At 35.7% G+C, this 14,208-nt stretch overlaps 1 protein-coding gene and 1 long non-coding RNA gene across 2 annotated transcripts in view; one reads left to right on the top strand and one right to left on the bottom strand.

The window, feature by feature from the left end:
• astn2 (astrotactin 2) overlaps nucleotides 1-14,208 on the bottom strand; it is a 271,553-nt gene that overhangs the window by 119,191 nt on the left and 138,154 nt on the right. The window contains exon 10 of the mRNA XM_008424385.3: nucleotides 12,477-12,614. Coding sequence (XP_008422607.2) covers nucleotides 12,477-12,614 — 138 coding nt within the window. The remainder of the gene's footprint in view (nucleotides 1-12,476; nucleotides 12,615-14,208) is intronic.
• LOC103473833 (uncharacterized) overlaps nucleotides 1-14,208 on the top strand; it is a 56,795-nt gene that overhangs the window by 1,661 nt on the left and 40,926 nt on the right. The window contains exons 2-4 of the long non-coding RNA XR_535075.3: nucleotides 1,522-1,639; nucleotides 1,725-1,815; nucleotides 3,047-3,100. This is a non-coding gene — a long non-coding RNA (uncharacterized LOC103473833). The remainder of the gene's footprint in view (nucleotides 1-1,521; nucleotides 1,640-1,724; nucleotides 1,816-3,046; nucleotides 3,101-14,208) is intronic.

The following is a 14,208-nucleotide window of genomic DNA, read 5'->3' as shown; positions in this document are numbered from 1 at the left end:
GATAAAGGAGCAAAAGTGCAGTGTTTAATTAGTGTCAAAAGTAGGGCATGCAAAAAAAACAACAAAAAAAAACAAGGAGATGTGATCCAAACACTCACAAGAAAATTAGCAGGCAGTAAACTATCTTGGCGAGGGAGCATTTCAGCTCCGTAAGGGCACAGAGCGTTATTTGTGTGTGAAACTGCATGATCAAGAGAGCATTTCATCTCTCTGCGCACAGTTCAGCAAGCACAGGGTTCTGATAAGCAGATGCTTGACCCTCTGTTGCTCAAACCTGCCAAGCAGTCCAAGAGTTGAGGACATGCTTGTGACAGTCCTGTGCTCCTATCACACGTTTGCATAAAGGGCAGACACACTCCCTTAAAAGACGGTTTTAACTCTTTGCACTTGGGAAACAGAAAGTCTGTTTTGATACTGTTCTCTGCGTTCAAGTCAAGCATAAACAGGCTGTTTTTCTTGTTTTCAGAAAGAGGTTTTAAAACTAATTAGCTTCCACAAAAATACCACAGCTGAACTAAAGAACTACTTGCTATTAAGCCTTACACGTTTTGAATCCTTTCTTTTTTAATTGAAATTGACTTTTTTTATGATTAAAGGGGAACATTAATTTGAATGAAGCACAAAAAGTATTTTTTTTTTGTTTTAATAAGGGTTCAGTCGAATAAAAGGGATACATTTTGGAAGGGCATAGCAAATATACCTCAATTCTATGTTCACCTATAAGCACACTCAGTCATGTCTGTATACTGACTTTAGTGCACTGGCTGTCACGAAGAATGAAATAATAAGCCACACTGTCCCCAGCCGCGGGACCAGAGGGAGCACTGTATGTTGTGTGGAGGGGCTCGAGACTAAAGGCCGCAGAAAGGTCTTGACTGATGGAAAAGACAGATGACTTGCTGTGTAAGGAGGAGCTTAGAGCTCCAGCTCAGTTTGTGTGCTTTTGCGTGCTTCAAATTGCTTGTTTAGCAAAGTCATTTCAAGGAAGACTCTAAAAAAAAAAAGTGCCACTGAACAAATTAAGTACATATTGATGTTGTTGAAAAATGTGATTAAACTGTCCTCTTAAAATAAAACATTAAGCTTAAAGCGGGATTAAAACTTCTCAAGGTTACATGCAGGGGAAGTTTACTCGATGAAAAACTACAAATCTAAGTAAACATTAAGATTATATGAAACACCATGGATAAATCATTTGAAATAGTCAGTGTTAAAATGGACCAAAACAATTGAAATACATTGTGGAGCATCTCAATGTTCATGGGAGTTGTTGTCAGGGGCATGAAGCTCCTGACGACTTAGGTAAGTAACCCTGGTAAGGTCACCTAAGGTAAACAGATCCTATGTGAGGGATCAGACAAAGTGCAGCCCAAAAGACCCGTTATGATGATTGCCAACAATGGGAACAGTGTTCCCTTACCAGGGCACCATTCTGGAGCCAGGTCTGGAGGTAGAGCACGCTGGGGAATGTCTGGTGGTGCTGGAGAGCGCTCCTCATGGGGATTCCCTTTGTTTCCCTAGGAGAAAGCTTTGGGAGAAGCTTGGTAATCTGTGAGGGACTCCACAAAGAGCTGCTGCTTCTCCTCATTGAGAGGAACCAGTTGATACGGCTCAGGCATCTGGTTAGGACGCCTTCCTGGTGAGATGTTCCAGACATATCACACAGAGAGAGACCGAGACGAAGAGTCACAACATGCTGAAGAGGTTATGTTTCTTTTGTGGAGGAGGAGCCTTGGAGGACCTGCCCCATGTGGCTGAGGAGAGGAGAGACTGGGCCTCTCTGCTCAGGCTGCTGCCATAAAGACCTGACCCTAGGTGAGTGGGTAACTGAGTTTATTTTTTTGTATTTTTTTACAGCATATATGTGCATTCATTTCTTACAAATGTTGGTTAAATCAAACATTCAAAAGTCTTAATTTTCTTATAGTCTTATTTTCATGTTACATTCATGACACCATTTTATAAGTGAAGTATTTTGGTAAGAATTAAAACTGCCTCCACCACAGTGTCATTTAACAAATCATTCGCTGTTACCACAACATCACTTCCTGAATGTGAGAAAATGTGTGCCTACTTGAGAATAAACAGCTTAAGTAACAGTTCTATTGTTTATGCAATGTTTATTATGTAAACATTGCATAACAGTTGTGATTTAAAAGTGCTTTAAAATGTTTAAGGGTAAATTACCTAATTCCGTTTGTTGGCTATAGAAGATACTTTTTCAAAGACATATGCAGTCACACAGCAAGTATTGTATATATGATCCCATTCATAAAATCTCTTTTTTGTTGTTCTTCAGCTTCAAATTTCTAGATGTGTCATGATACACAATAAAATGTAATGTCCATGTCCAAAAAATTAAAACATGTGACATTTCAGGAATTGTTTGCTACAAAACCAATGGATGCATGATCATAGTTCGTATCTTTCCCATTTAAATGAGACAACATTGATGTGGACATCCAATGTAGAGGAATAAACTGCTGTTGTTGTATTTACATTTCCACATCTTTAGGTGGTAGCTAACTGATCCAGAAGCTTTTGTGTAACTCAAACCTTTAAACTATTTTTAACAAATCTCGACTTTTTTCGCTACTGAGAGCTCACTTTTAGCAATGTATTATGTTATGCACACATAACAACGAAAGATTGAACATTGGCTCCATTATAATACTTACAGCTGATGTAATCACACTGCAAAAATTGCAAGGGTTGAAAGGAACACCTACGCTTCACATGGATCTCGGTTGGTATAAAAAAGGGTTAGTATTTTAAAAACAAAATAGTAATTCGGCCTCACTTATTAGCAGTGGTGAAATAAAGTAAAATACAAAAGAAGTTTGGACCACAAACAAACACTTGTCTTGGCTTTAAAAACATAATGAAAATGCTATGTAACTCAGAGATAGATAGTGGAGAAACCCAGGGAGAATAGCTACACCCTTCCTCCCCCCAAGACTGCAAGTGCCTACTGTTCTTAATTGCCTATTGATGTTTTGTTGTTGTTCTTGTTTTCGCACCACCTCTGGTTTACGCCCCTGCTTAGCAGAGGCACAAGTGAGTAATGCCCTGCCATCGTACTGCAGCAGAACCAACCAAAGTGAGTTCATTCTCTTTGCGTGTCCCTTCTTTTTCCTTATTTAGCAGCTCATCTTTTCTGAATTATCCAGCTGGCATTTGGTTTCATCTGCCAAGTATTTAAAGCAGTGAGAAATGAATCCTTAATTCAGAACAGTCTAGAGCACTGGGATGGAGAGGGTGACTAAAATAACACACACACGGATTCATAAAAAAAGAAATGCTCAAGACTTGTGGTATTTAAAACGTAAGTGAAATGCCATGCAACTATTTAATCCATAGCAAAGTAAAACTGTTTTGTAAAGCTATCTTTAGTTTAACAGTTTTGATCTATTGTGGTGTTTACAAAAGTAAATAATTCAATTTATGAATTATGTTCACTTCAGTTGACAGGTTCTATCAATGCCTCTAAAAGAGGAAAGATGGATATGTGCACTGACTGAGAATGCTGAGGGAGCTAAAGATGCTGTAGTAGTTAAGGGTAATGAGAAAATGTGGCATTATAAAAGAAATATCAAATATTCAGAAGCTCAACTGAACCTAGTTAATTCTGTTTCTGTTGTTTCCATGTTCCTTTAGTTTCACTGATAGATTTCCGTACATTATTCAGTTTGTTGATTACTTTCCTTTTCATTTAGTAGTGTGCATAATATTTTAGTTGTTTTTTTGTAGATATATTTGGTGGAGGAGTCAAAGATATTCACAACTAGAGTTTCCAATACTGTTTATGTAATATAGACATCTCAAAGTTTAAATGTGATTTAACCTGATTGGACATTTTTTAAAATATTCAAGCTTAAAGAAATGCCTTTTATGGTCATGAATAAAGAGATTTGAAAACTGATTTAGAGGCAACCATATTTCATGCATAAAAGTATTCTCCCCACCCCTTTCCGTATCAACATCAGTGCTTTTGGCACTTTGACTCTATTGCATGACTTGGCCTTATACTGGCTGCATCTAAACACCGACATACCATACTTGTTATTAATCTCCCTTTCTGCCTCCTGCCTTTTCCACATGATGAATGACCACGCGGCACTGCCCAAAGTTAGAGCGCTGCTCCAGCATGATTACAGAGCCCGTTATTGGTCTGGCCCTGCACCTGATTAATGCTCTTATTCCCGCTCCCCACAAATATGCTGACTCTCATCAAGCAATTTTGTCACTGAATGGACCACCTATGTTTTAGAATTTCAACAATCATAGAGCAAAAGGGTGGTTCTTCACAGAAAAAAAAAACTGGTAAAAGTAAATTATAAATTGAAGAGTGATGCCTCAGTTGTTATGACCATGTAACTGTAAAACATAATATCAAATTGAATGAGGCTTTATATTTCATTTGTTTATGTGTTTTTTGTTAGTTTTCCGAAACTCTAGAAGCGTTTCTTTGTTTGTAATGGGGCATTTGAATTATGGTTCACTTGATTGGGGCTTGCAAACTCATTAATCACACACAAATGACAGCAACTGTTTAAAGGTTATGAACAGTTTCTCCCCATTTTTTGTTTGTTTTTGTATGCAGCTCAAAGAACCTTAATTGTGCATTATGAGCTATATGTGCAGTTTGTGAGTATGCAGTATTTTCTTTTCTTCAAATCTTAGCATCAAAACAAAAGATATCTACTAAACTAAAAACAAAGACTTGAACCAAAAGAAATTAACTGGGCTTCTTAGACAATGACTATAAAGACAAAGAAGCAATTCTGCAAGTTAGAAAAGTGCGTGATAAGTTTTACTCTGCATTATAATGATCGCTTGAAAGGACAGAACCTCACTGTTTGGCAGAATTATTGAGAAAACAAAAGGTTGTTGTCTCCAAGTAAAAACAAGGCCATTGGTCTTAGGATAGAAAAAGTGAAAAAAGATTTAAAAAATAAAAAAATAAGTAATCTCTTACTGTTTAATATTGCATGCATTTACTGATAATATTAAATAATTTACTAGATAGGAATTTGACTAAGAGATTTTTTTTCTTTCCATATACATAAAAAATAAACAATATCAACACAATTGGGTTTCAGTTGTGTGGAAAGTATCAATGAAGATGTTCCATCCTTCAGGTCAATGCAGTAAATCTGACACTCAAGCAGCAGGGGGAGGCTGTAAATAAATAATAATAATTAGAAAAATAACAGCCCATCCCTGTCAGCAAAGCCTGTTCACCGGCCTCCATTCAGTTTCCATGGTAACAAACCACTGTCATGTCTGGTGGGTGGTGCTATTTTTTTTTCTTTTTTAAATTTAAATCTGCACCACATTTATAATTTTCCAAGCAGAAAATATCTAAATTTGTTGATTACTTGTTGTCTAAATGGAATGATGCCAAAGCAGTTATGCTGACATCCAGCAAGATTTCGAGGGATGTTTTTATTAAGCAAGTCACAAAGAAAACTACTTTTTCTTGTGGTACTATGTGCAAGTAGGCCATGTTCAGTGCATCCTTATTCGGTCAGTTCAGGTCATTTGAAGCCTCCTTAGCAGTTACTTGCACACAATACTTCTTCCAAAATCAGCCATCTATTATTTTCCATACAACTTAGACGGTTATTCTTAGAAAGAATAATATTGGAAACTATGAAAGAACTCTGCATTGTAGTGCTTGAAAAAAAAACCCAATAAGAATCATGATACATTTCCAAACTACCACAGGACTCCCTTGTATCTAGTTGGTAAAAATTTGCAAATGTTCTGAGTCTCAGATCAATGATTAATAAAATTTCGAAATGTAGTTGTCCAATATTGGGTGCCATATTTGTTTAAATTCTCAACTTTGTCAAAGCAGTTTTTCAGTTTTGTTATTTTAAACACACATGCCATTTTGCATAAAACCACAACCAAATGATTTTCTTTATCTTACTCTGCTTTATGTTTCCACTAATGTACATTCTAGGGACTTTTTGGAATGCATGTTCCTTTACCTTTGTCTGGCTTTAAATGTCACAGTCAACCCAAGTGAAAACAATCAGAGTATCTATAATGAGAATAAAAGGGGAAAAAAGCATGACATATAGGATGATGGTTTTATAATTGACTATGCTTTTGAAACATTCTTAGGCAATTGTTTTGTGAATGAATAACTTCCGGAAGCTGTTTTATCACCTTTTATATTCCATATCAAGATGACATTTAAGTGAATTTATGTAGTTTCCGTGAAACCTGAAAAGAACAGGATTCTATTTTAGCATGTATTATAGGGCACTAGCACCTCATGGATTAGCAGTGGTTAGACAAATTTGCTGTGTCATGGCCATCAGCATTAAGAACCACATTTAAGTTGGATTAATGTGAGTTGCGGTCTTTAACACAAGAACGGCCAGGATTCCAGTACTGCCTTTTGAATTTGTCAATGACAAACATGACATTTAAAACGGTTACTTTGGCTAATTTTCAACAACCTGGTAAATTCCAAGTCAAATAAGAGTTGACAAAAAATTAAAAAAAACAATCCTTGAGCAGAATTTCATTAAAATGTGGTACTTAGGGGTTAGTGTTCTAAATTATATCTTAATGCAAAAATATTAATCAGCAATTTATAATAGGCAAAAAACATTACTAACAACAGGAACAAGTCAACACTTTTCTTTGTCCCTTATTTGAAGTTGCATTAAAAGTCCAATAATACTGCCAACTTTGCATTAATTGGTAACTTCAATGCAAAGTTGGCACTATTATTGGACTTATAGAACTGTCATTATTTACAAAATGACACTTTATGACAACAGTTCTAAGCATTCATAAAGACTCCTTCATAATCATGCAGGTGTTTTGTCATGTTTATGACAGTGTCAAGTCAGTCCTATGCACATCCCTTCAAATAAAGTGTTACCAGACATTTTTCTTTAATTTATGCAGGAACACTTAGTGGTATACTTCACAAGGTCAACCCTGCTAGATATGCAAATAACACACATAACAAAGTATGCAGGTTTCCATACAGCATATGTGATGTGGTTTTATTATCCTTGCACTGGGCAGTATTTACCCTTTTATTGACTTACTATAAATACATTTTGTAACAGTATTTTAAGATTAAAGACTCAGTGTATAAGTATCTGAAGGATCATGAGACATGGCGTTGCAGCAGAAGACCCATGCATCTGTTGTTTTAATATAATGCTGACGGATGCACATATCCACCTTGGGGTTGCAGCCCTTTTGAAATATTTCTTCAGCATTTTTTCAAGGTTATTTCGGTCTTATCTTTGTGTGCTGATCATTGACCTCATTCTGCTTGGAGTCCTCAAGGAACAAAACAGCATTGGGATATATAGAGTACAATGCTTACTTACTTCAATGTGTTTTATTTAGTTGTTGGCTGTTGCATGTCCCATGTGTGGATGGTAGTTTCTCTCTCTCCCAAAAACATAAGCGTACTTCCAGCTGTTTGGTTTTGGTAGTTCGAGCTGGTCTTTCAACAAACATGAGTTCTGGCAGTAAAGTTTCTTTAGAAATGACAAAGTCTGCTTGCCCAAAACAGGTTATGTACACAGTTTTATCTTTTCTACATTTAAATTACTTGACAATGTTATAGTCCAGAAACACATTTTGGAACAAGTCCTTTACTTTATCATTTATGCTGTAAGAATGGTGCTAGTTACTGTGTGAATAATCCAGACTGACTGATGGCTGCTGTGTGTCTCAGGGCATTCACTGTAGTGATGCATTTGTCACTTTCTGAATGCAAATTTGTCACCTATGCACCCAATGTTCCCAAGTTTTATGGGGTTGTTTTGCATTGTAGCAGTAGGCTTTAAAGTCCCTACTTGGATCAAGCTGTTTGGCTTTAATCAAGGTTTAATTTGTTTCTTTGAGCCTAAATGTTGCTGAATTTTCATTTCCCCATTCTAACAGGGGCACAGGACAGACCATCAAATGATTTAGACTTGCCAATAATAAAAGATCTGATTGGTCAGTAGTGTGTTTGTAGTTATTAATACAATCCATACAGCAAAAATAAATAAATGAATGATATGACATTTTATTCAGCATTAGAGGTAGCAGTACATGGACATACACATTTAAGACACATTTAAAGCCATTCAAAATTTAAAACCTATATCTTTCAACCTTAAAAAGACTTAACTTTACTGGATAATTGTGTTAGTCTTAAATTATTTTAAACTTTTTTAATAATTTACCCTGAAATTTATTTTTAGGCCCTTTTTGAGTAAGCTTTAATTTATGAAATAATAATTCATTGTAAATATGCTGTCTGTACTTTTAGTCATAGAAAAGTGAATGAAATGTTTAGATTTACCTTACTTTATGAATACAGTTACATATTTTCTTGTTCAATTTATGATTCATAACAATAAGATTGGTCCATGCATGAATTCTGTTGAGTTCCCATTCTCACACTTCTCTCAGTTTCATATGTCACAAAGAAAGATTGGCTGTAAGCCTAAAGGGCAAAAGTGAGCTTGAGATATGTCCCTTTAAAAGCTCCAGCTGCAGTGCATTTTTGCATTCGCCACAAGAGCCTATCTATCGTGACTAACTGTCGACATAAATGTGCATATAAACATTTTGGAAGAGAGCATCAGACTGAATCACCATGAACTCCCATGGGACTTATTCCCACAAAAAATTGCTTTGGATAATGAGCTTTCTGCATTATTCATGACAATCTGACAGATCTGCCTCACAGTTACAGAGACTAATCATCACTTTAATATACCACATTAAGTTAGTATTCCAAACGAATGTTTTACATTGCAGAGCTGTATGCTGAAAAATGTCTCGCACTGAGGATCCTGGATTTTTTATTTATTTTTTTATGTATTTCACTTCTAATATTTCAAGAGGCCACTCTCAACGATATCTCTATTTGAATAGTTGAGAACAAAAAACAATATTCTTAGACAGTATTGTTGAACTGTAATCATAAGGGCAAAAGATGATTCTGCAAAGACTACTCATGTGTTACAAAGCCGTGAAAATAGAATCTATGTCCTTGAAGGCTTGTTCCACTGACAGCAAGGGTTGTAACCTAAACAGATCTTACAAGCTGCAAATAAAAAAAAAGCATACTCTGTAACTATTCGGTGAAACATTTTATTACTAATTGAAACTGTGACCTAGGGTAGAAAGATGCATCTGTCATGTATACAATCGTGTCAGACTAAATGAAACAAATGAAAAGAAAACCTCATTAGCAATTATTTATACAACTTTGCCTCATGGGTAAATAGGCATACTATACTCTTTCATGAGTTATTTTATAAATATGTGCAAACTGATTGGATCATTGTGCGCCCAAAATCTATTTTTTATTGTAGTTGCTATGCAGCTCACTTCTTTGGTTGTGAAATTATCTCAAAGTAAATGAAAGACCAGGAATAATTATTCAAGAAGCATACAATGATCCTATTTACCATACATCAGAAGCATGAAACTTCCTTGGGAGTTCAGTGCTCCTGAAGCAAGTTAATTAAGCCTCTAAAAGGTTTACATTTATGCAGCAATATAGAAACATTGAAATATATGACAAACATTAGAAAATAGCTGTCTTCTTCTAAAAAACACTCAAGAATGTGCTCAATTGTCCTTTTGCTCTTGCCTTATTTTAACATGTACACTACACATATTGTTGGGCCCAGGTATGGGGACAACAAAAAATGACTGAACCATACACAGAATAAGAGGCTGATAAAATGTTAAATCCCTGAATGCTTAAACCATTTCCATATGTAGTTCCCAGGATGGAAGGAATCACAGAGGGAAAACCCATGATATCATTGGACAACCAAACTCTCTTTATCCACAGTTCTGTACAGGTTCCGTTAGGGAGGATGACTTAACCTCGTTGGGAAAGTGAAGGGAGGATGACTTAACCTCGTTGGGAAAGTGAAAGGCTGCATTTTTGAAGAAACCCAGGATCCAAAGAAAATTTCAGTTTTCTGTTGTGTATCCAGCAGCCAAAAATAAAGCTTATTTTCTTAGACTTATAAGCTTATCTGAGCTCCTGCAGAAAAGAACCTGGCAGAGTTATAGATTCCCCAGAAAGACTTGTGTCTCTTGAGTACTCTGTTGTGAAACTGAACTGCTAATCCTGGGTGTGACATCATCATGCCTAGTATTTGTTCATGATCTTGTGAGAACAAAAATGTTTTAAAGTTCCACAGTGGTAGTCAGTAAATGTGATGGCTAATTAATACACCACCCAGGATCAATTGACCAAAGGGTTATTGACTTGTAATTCAACTAAATATTTGTATTCAAATAATGTAAAAAATGCCCTTTTGTTGTTCTTAATGCTCACATACACACATATAAGTGAAGGTACACAAATGTGTATTGTACACAATCATCAAAATAGAAAATTGTGTTTGATTCAAAATCTTTATACTTTGGTGAATGGTATTATCTTTTGTATCTTTTGTTTCACTAATGAAGGTAAAACCTTCATCATGAACTTCATCACAACATAACACCTTCCCTCCAATCAGTGAAGGTCAGTTGCAGTCATTGCTTAAGTATGGCCTTATACTGTGTAGGGTTTTGTTTTTCTGTTGCTGAATGTGACTATTTGCAGTGATTGGTCCAAGAGGCTCAATAATGTGTGTGCATAAGGATACAAGTGTGACAGTGCACCTTCCCTTTTCTCCACAGTGTGTTCAAAGAGGACAGAAATTGACTGAGAATAAAGAAATGGATGAAATGCAGCTCTTCTCAACACAAATACATTTACTCAATTCTAAACTGTGGAATAAGCTATTTCAACTTGCAGGTGTATTTTGCTTAAGGTTCAAAATATACCATTGAGCTGGCTACTTCAACTGTATATACTCTGACCAGTAACTTTACTCCAAACACTTGTTTAAAATACATGCTTCCACAAACTCAACCAGTCATATGGTCAACTAAATGCATTGAGGCATCTAGATGTGGTGAGGACGACTTGCTGAAACATCAGAATGAGGACGAAAAGGGATTTATATTCATGTAAACATGATGTGGCTCTTGGTGCCAGAAAGACTGGTGTGAGTATTTCAGAAACTTCTGTTCCACTAGGAGTTTCACACAACTCTCTTTCAGGTATACCGAGAATTATGTGAAAAAGCAAAAATATCGATTGAGTGCCTGTGGAAAAAAAACAAAACAAAAAACAAACTGCCCTGGCATTGTCAGATACAGCTATGAGGAGACAATAGCTTAAATAACCACTTGTTAAAGCAAATATATTTGGAATTGTATGATGTTAGCAAGTTAATATGGTCAAAAATCTCTGATAAATATCTTCGACTTCTTGTTGAATCTAGGCCATGTAGTACCTTATCAAATGAGCATTGAGTGAATATACAGCATATAGCTACTCCCACTCTTTTTCTCCTGCTACTCTTTTTTTCTGCATTATCTGAATTTATTGGGGCCATTATTTGAAATCGATCACTCTCTCTACCAAATGCATAGTACCCTAATTGAACTATCCTGAACAAAGCCAGTGAAGAAGCTATTGCTGCTGGTATTATAAGCTAAAATAATTAATCTGATGTGCTCTCTTTGTTTGTCACTCCCACAGAATATTCAGCTTTTGTGATTGCCTGTGTATCTTTCCACGACAAAGCAATGAATGACGACATTGCTGGAGTCAAGTCTGTTTTCTGCTCTTCTTTTTTTTACAGAAAGGACTCTGTAAAAAATATTGTTTGAGTTTTTCATTTGTATCTTCCTTCTGTACTCTTAGCCCCCAATTTGTGCCTCAACCTGAACTTGTTTATGCTGGAAGTTTCCTTTCGTTAACAAGGGGGAGGTTTCTCTCCACTGTCACCACATACCTGCCCAAGATAAGCGATATCTGCAAAGTCATTGGCTCAAAATATCTGGCTGGTCTTCCTTAGATTATCTTTGTACCCGTTGGCATTGCTTGATTAGTGGAATTTGACTGTGTTGTGTTATGGCTATCAATTTCATTGTATCATTTGACTGAATTATTTTTATTTATTTGTTTTGTGTAATTTAAAACCTAAACTGATGACTCAGAAATATAAGAAATGCAAGACATTGCTCATAGCTGATATTGTGATTTTTCCTACTATGTTCAAATTTTTAATGTGAGCACAATATTCAGTTTTAAATATATGCATTGGTAAAGTAAATGAAAAAAAAAATTGCTTCTATCAGCATGGAGCTGAACTGTAGCACTGTGTCAGACTTACATATGCGGCACTGCTGGGATGCAATATGCAAAGCAATTCTGCCCTAATGTTGGATGATATGCAAACACTAATGCTTGAGTCATGGAAACAGCACGTCATCTAACGCAAACATTGTTGAAGCTTGGATGCTTTGTGACTGTGTGTCAACCCATCCATTTCGTGGAGAGTTTAGAGTTATGCAAACACATTTGTCAGAGAACCTGCATAAATCTGATCCCAGACTGGTAGTTTTCTTACCTGACTTCTCCTGGATCTTCGGTAACCAACACATCTGTCTTACAGCTGGCGATTGGGTTGATTGACAGTTCCACTGGTGGTACTACAAAGCTTTTACTGACTGGGAGCCACAAGCCTTGACCCAAACTGTAGAATGATCTGTACAAACATAAAGTATGCAAATGTTACTTGAGTTCAAGTCAGATTAAAACATTTTGACAGAATACAGGGTGTGGCAGTGGAATGGGGGTAGAGCTGGTGACCCATGTACAAAGGCCTCAGTCCCATTGACCTTTGCCCCTACCATCTTTTCTGTAAATCTACTATGAAATCTAATATGAAAAAAAAACATATTTACAGAATAAACCAGCCACTAAAAAATGTATTCAACTTATCTGATGCATTGATGTAAAGGAGAACTGAAACTAGCTCAAAGCAAGGGTCAATAAGACATACATGAGTGATTTTGGTACGCAAAATGCACTGGTTTGCACAGAATCATGGCAAAAACCCAAAAGAACACTTTTGAAGAAATGAATAAAATCAGAGATTGCAAGTCAGGCCTGTTTGCCACATTAAGGTCTGACCTCACAAATGTAATTACAAAAGAATGGCCACAAAATCCCATAAACATACACCTAGAACTTGTGTAAAAAATTCCCAGATAAGTTGGAGCTTTTTTAGCAGAGAATAGTGGGTCCTCAATTTGATATTTGCATGAATACACACAAGAAAATACTTAGGCGATATTATTAATCTCTTTTGAACTGTCATGAATACATTTTAGAAGATGAAAGTATATACATTTTTATTGTATAAACAGTACAACTGAATGGGTAGAAGAACCTAAAGGCTCATTTTCTTATTTTATTTTAAAAGGTATTCAAATTAGTGTACCAAAGTTTTTTCATTCTTAAAATAATATCAAGCTTAGCTTCTGCTGTAGCTCTTACCTCACTTGATTTGTATGGTTTTGATGCTTCAACCTAAATCACTACAAATGACTTATCTATTGCAAATCATGCATGTATAAAATGAATACTTTTTAATTCATCTGGATAAAGTTAAATGTTATATAAAATCTAACAATGTATAAATTGATCTAATAGGAATTTGAAAAAAAATAGGAATGTTTTTGTCTTCATTTCCTCAGCAGTTTTGGTCTAATTTGGGATCTAAAATTGTTAAATACAAAATGAATAAAATAAAGATCATTCCATTTACTTGTCACTTCACACAAAAACAGAAAATGTGAATTATCTGAATGATCTGTCGCACAAAAGTGGAAACTCAATTTTGTGGCACATTTGGCTACAAGACCATGTCTGAACCATCAGGGGAAGCTGTGAAATAGTTCAGCATCAGTGTTATGCATGCTGATATCTAAATGTCAATATGATGCAAACAAATATTTTATCTTTCCCAGAAATATTTGATTTGTGCACGTGACCAGATTCTGAGCCATAACTTGTAGCATGTGAATAGCCACACAAGATACTTGTACTTCACAAGCAGTAGAGAAAACAGCTGATAATTTCTGTACTAAACAGTGAGGTTCACAAAAAATGCATAGAAAAGTCACCAAATGTTTTTAGGTGATTACTAAAGATGTTTTTATTATTTAAAATAAAAACATGATTAACAATTATGAGCATACAAATTGTACTTTTTCGTATTATTGTGTCACATGCAAACCCGCCTCCCCAAAAAACAATAAATTTGTTCTGAAGTCAATAAAGTCAGTATGCTCCCC

This window comes from Poecilia reticulata, chromosome 12, assembly GCF_904066995.2.
Source record: "Poecilia reticulata chromosome 12, P_reticulata-male-v2, whole genome shotgun sequence".
Lineage (NCBI taxonomy): Eukaryota > Metazoa > Chordata > Actinopteri > Cyprinodontiformes > Poeciliidae > Poecilia > Poecilia reticulata.
The sequence above is the reverse complement of the archived record's forward strand: the minus strand, read 5'-3'. Positions and strand labels throughout refer to the sequence as shown.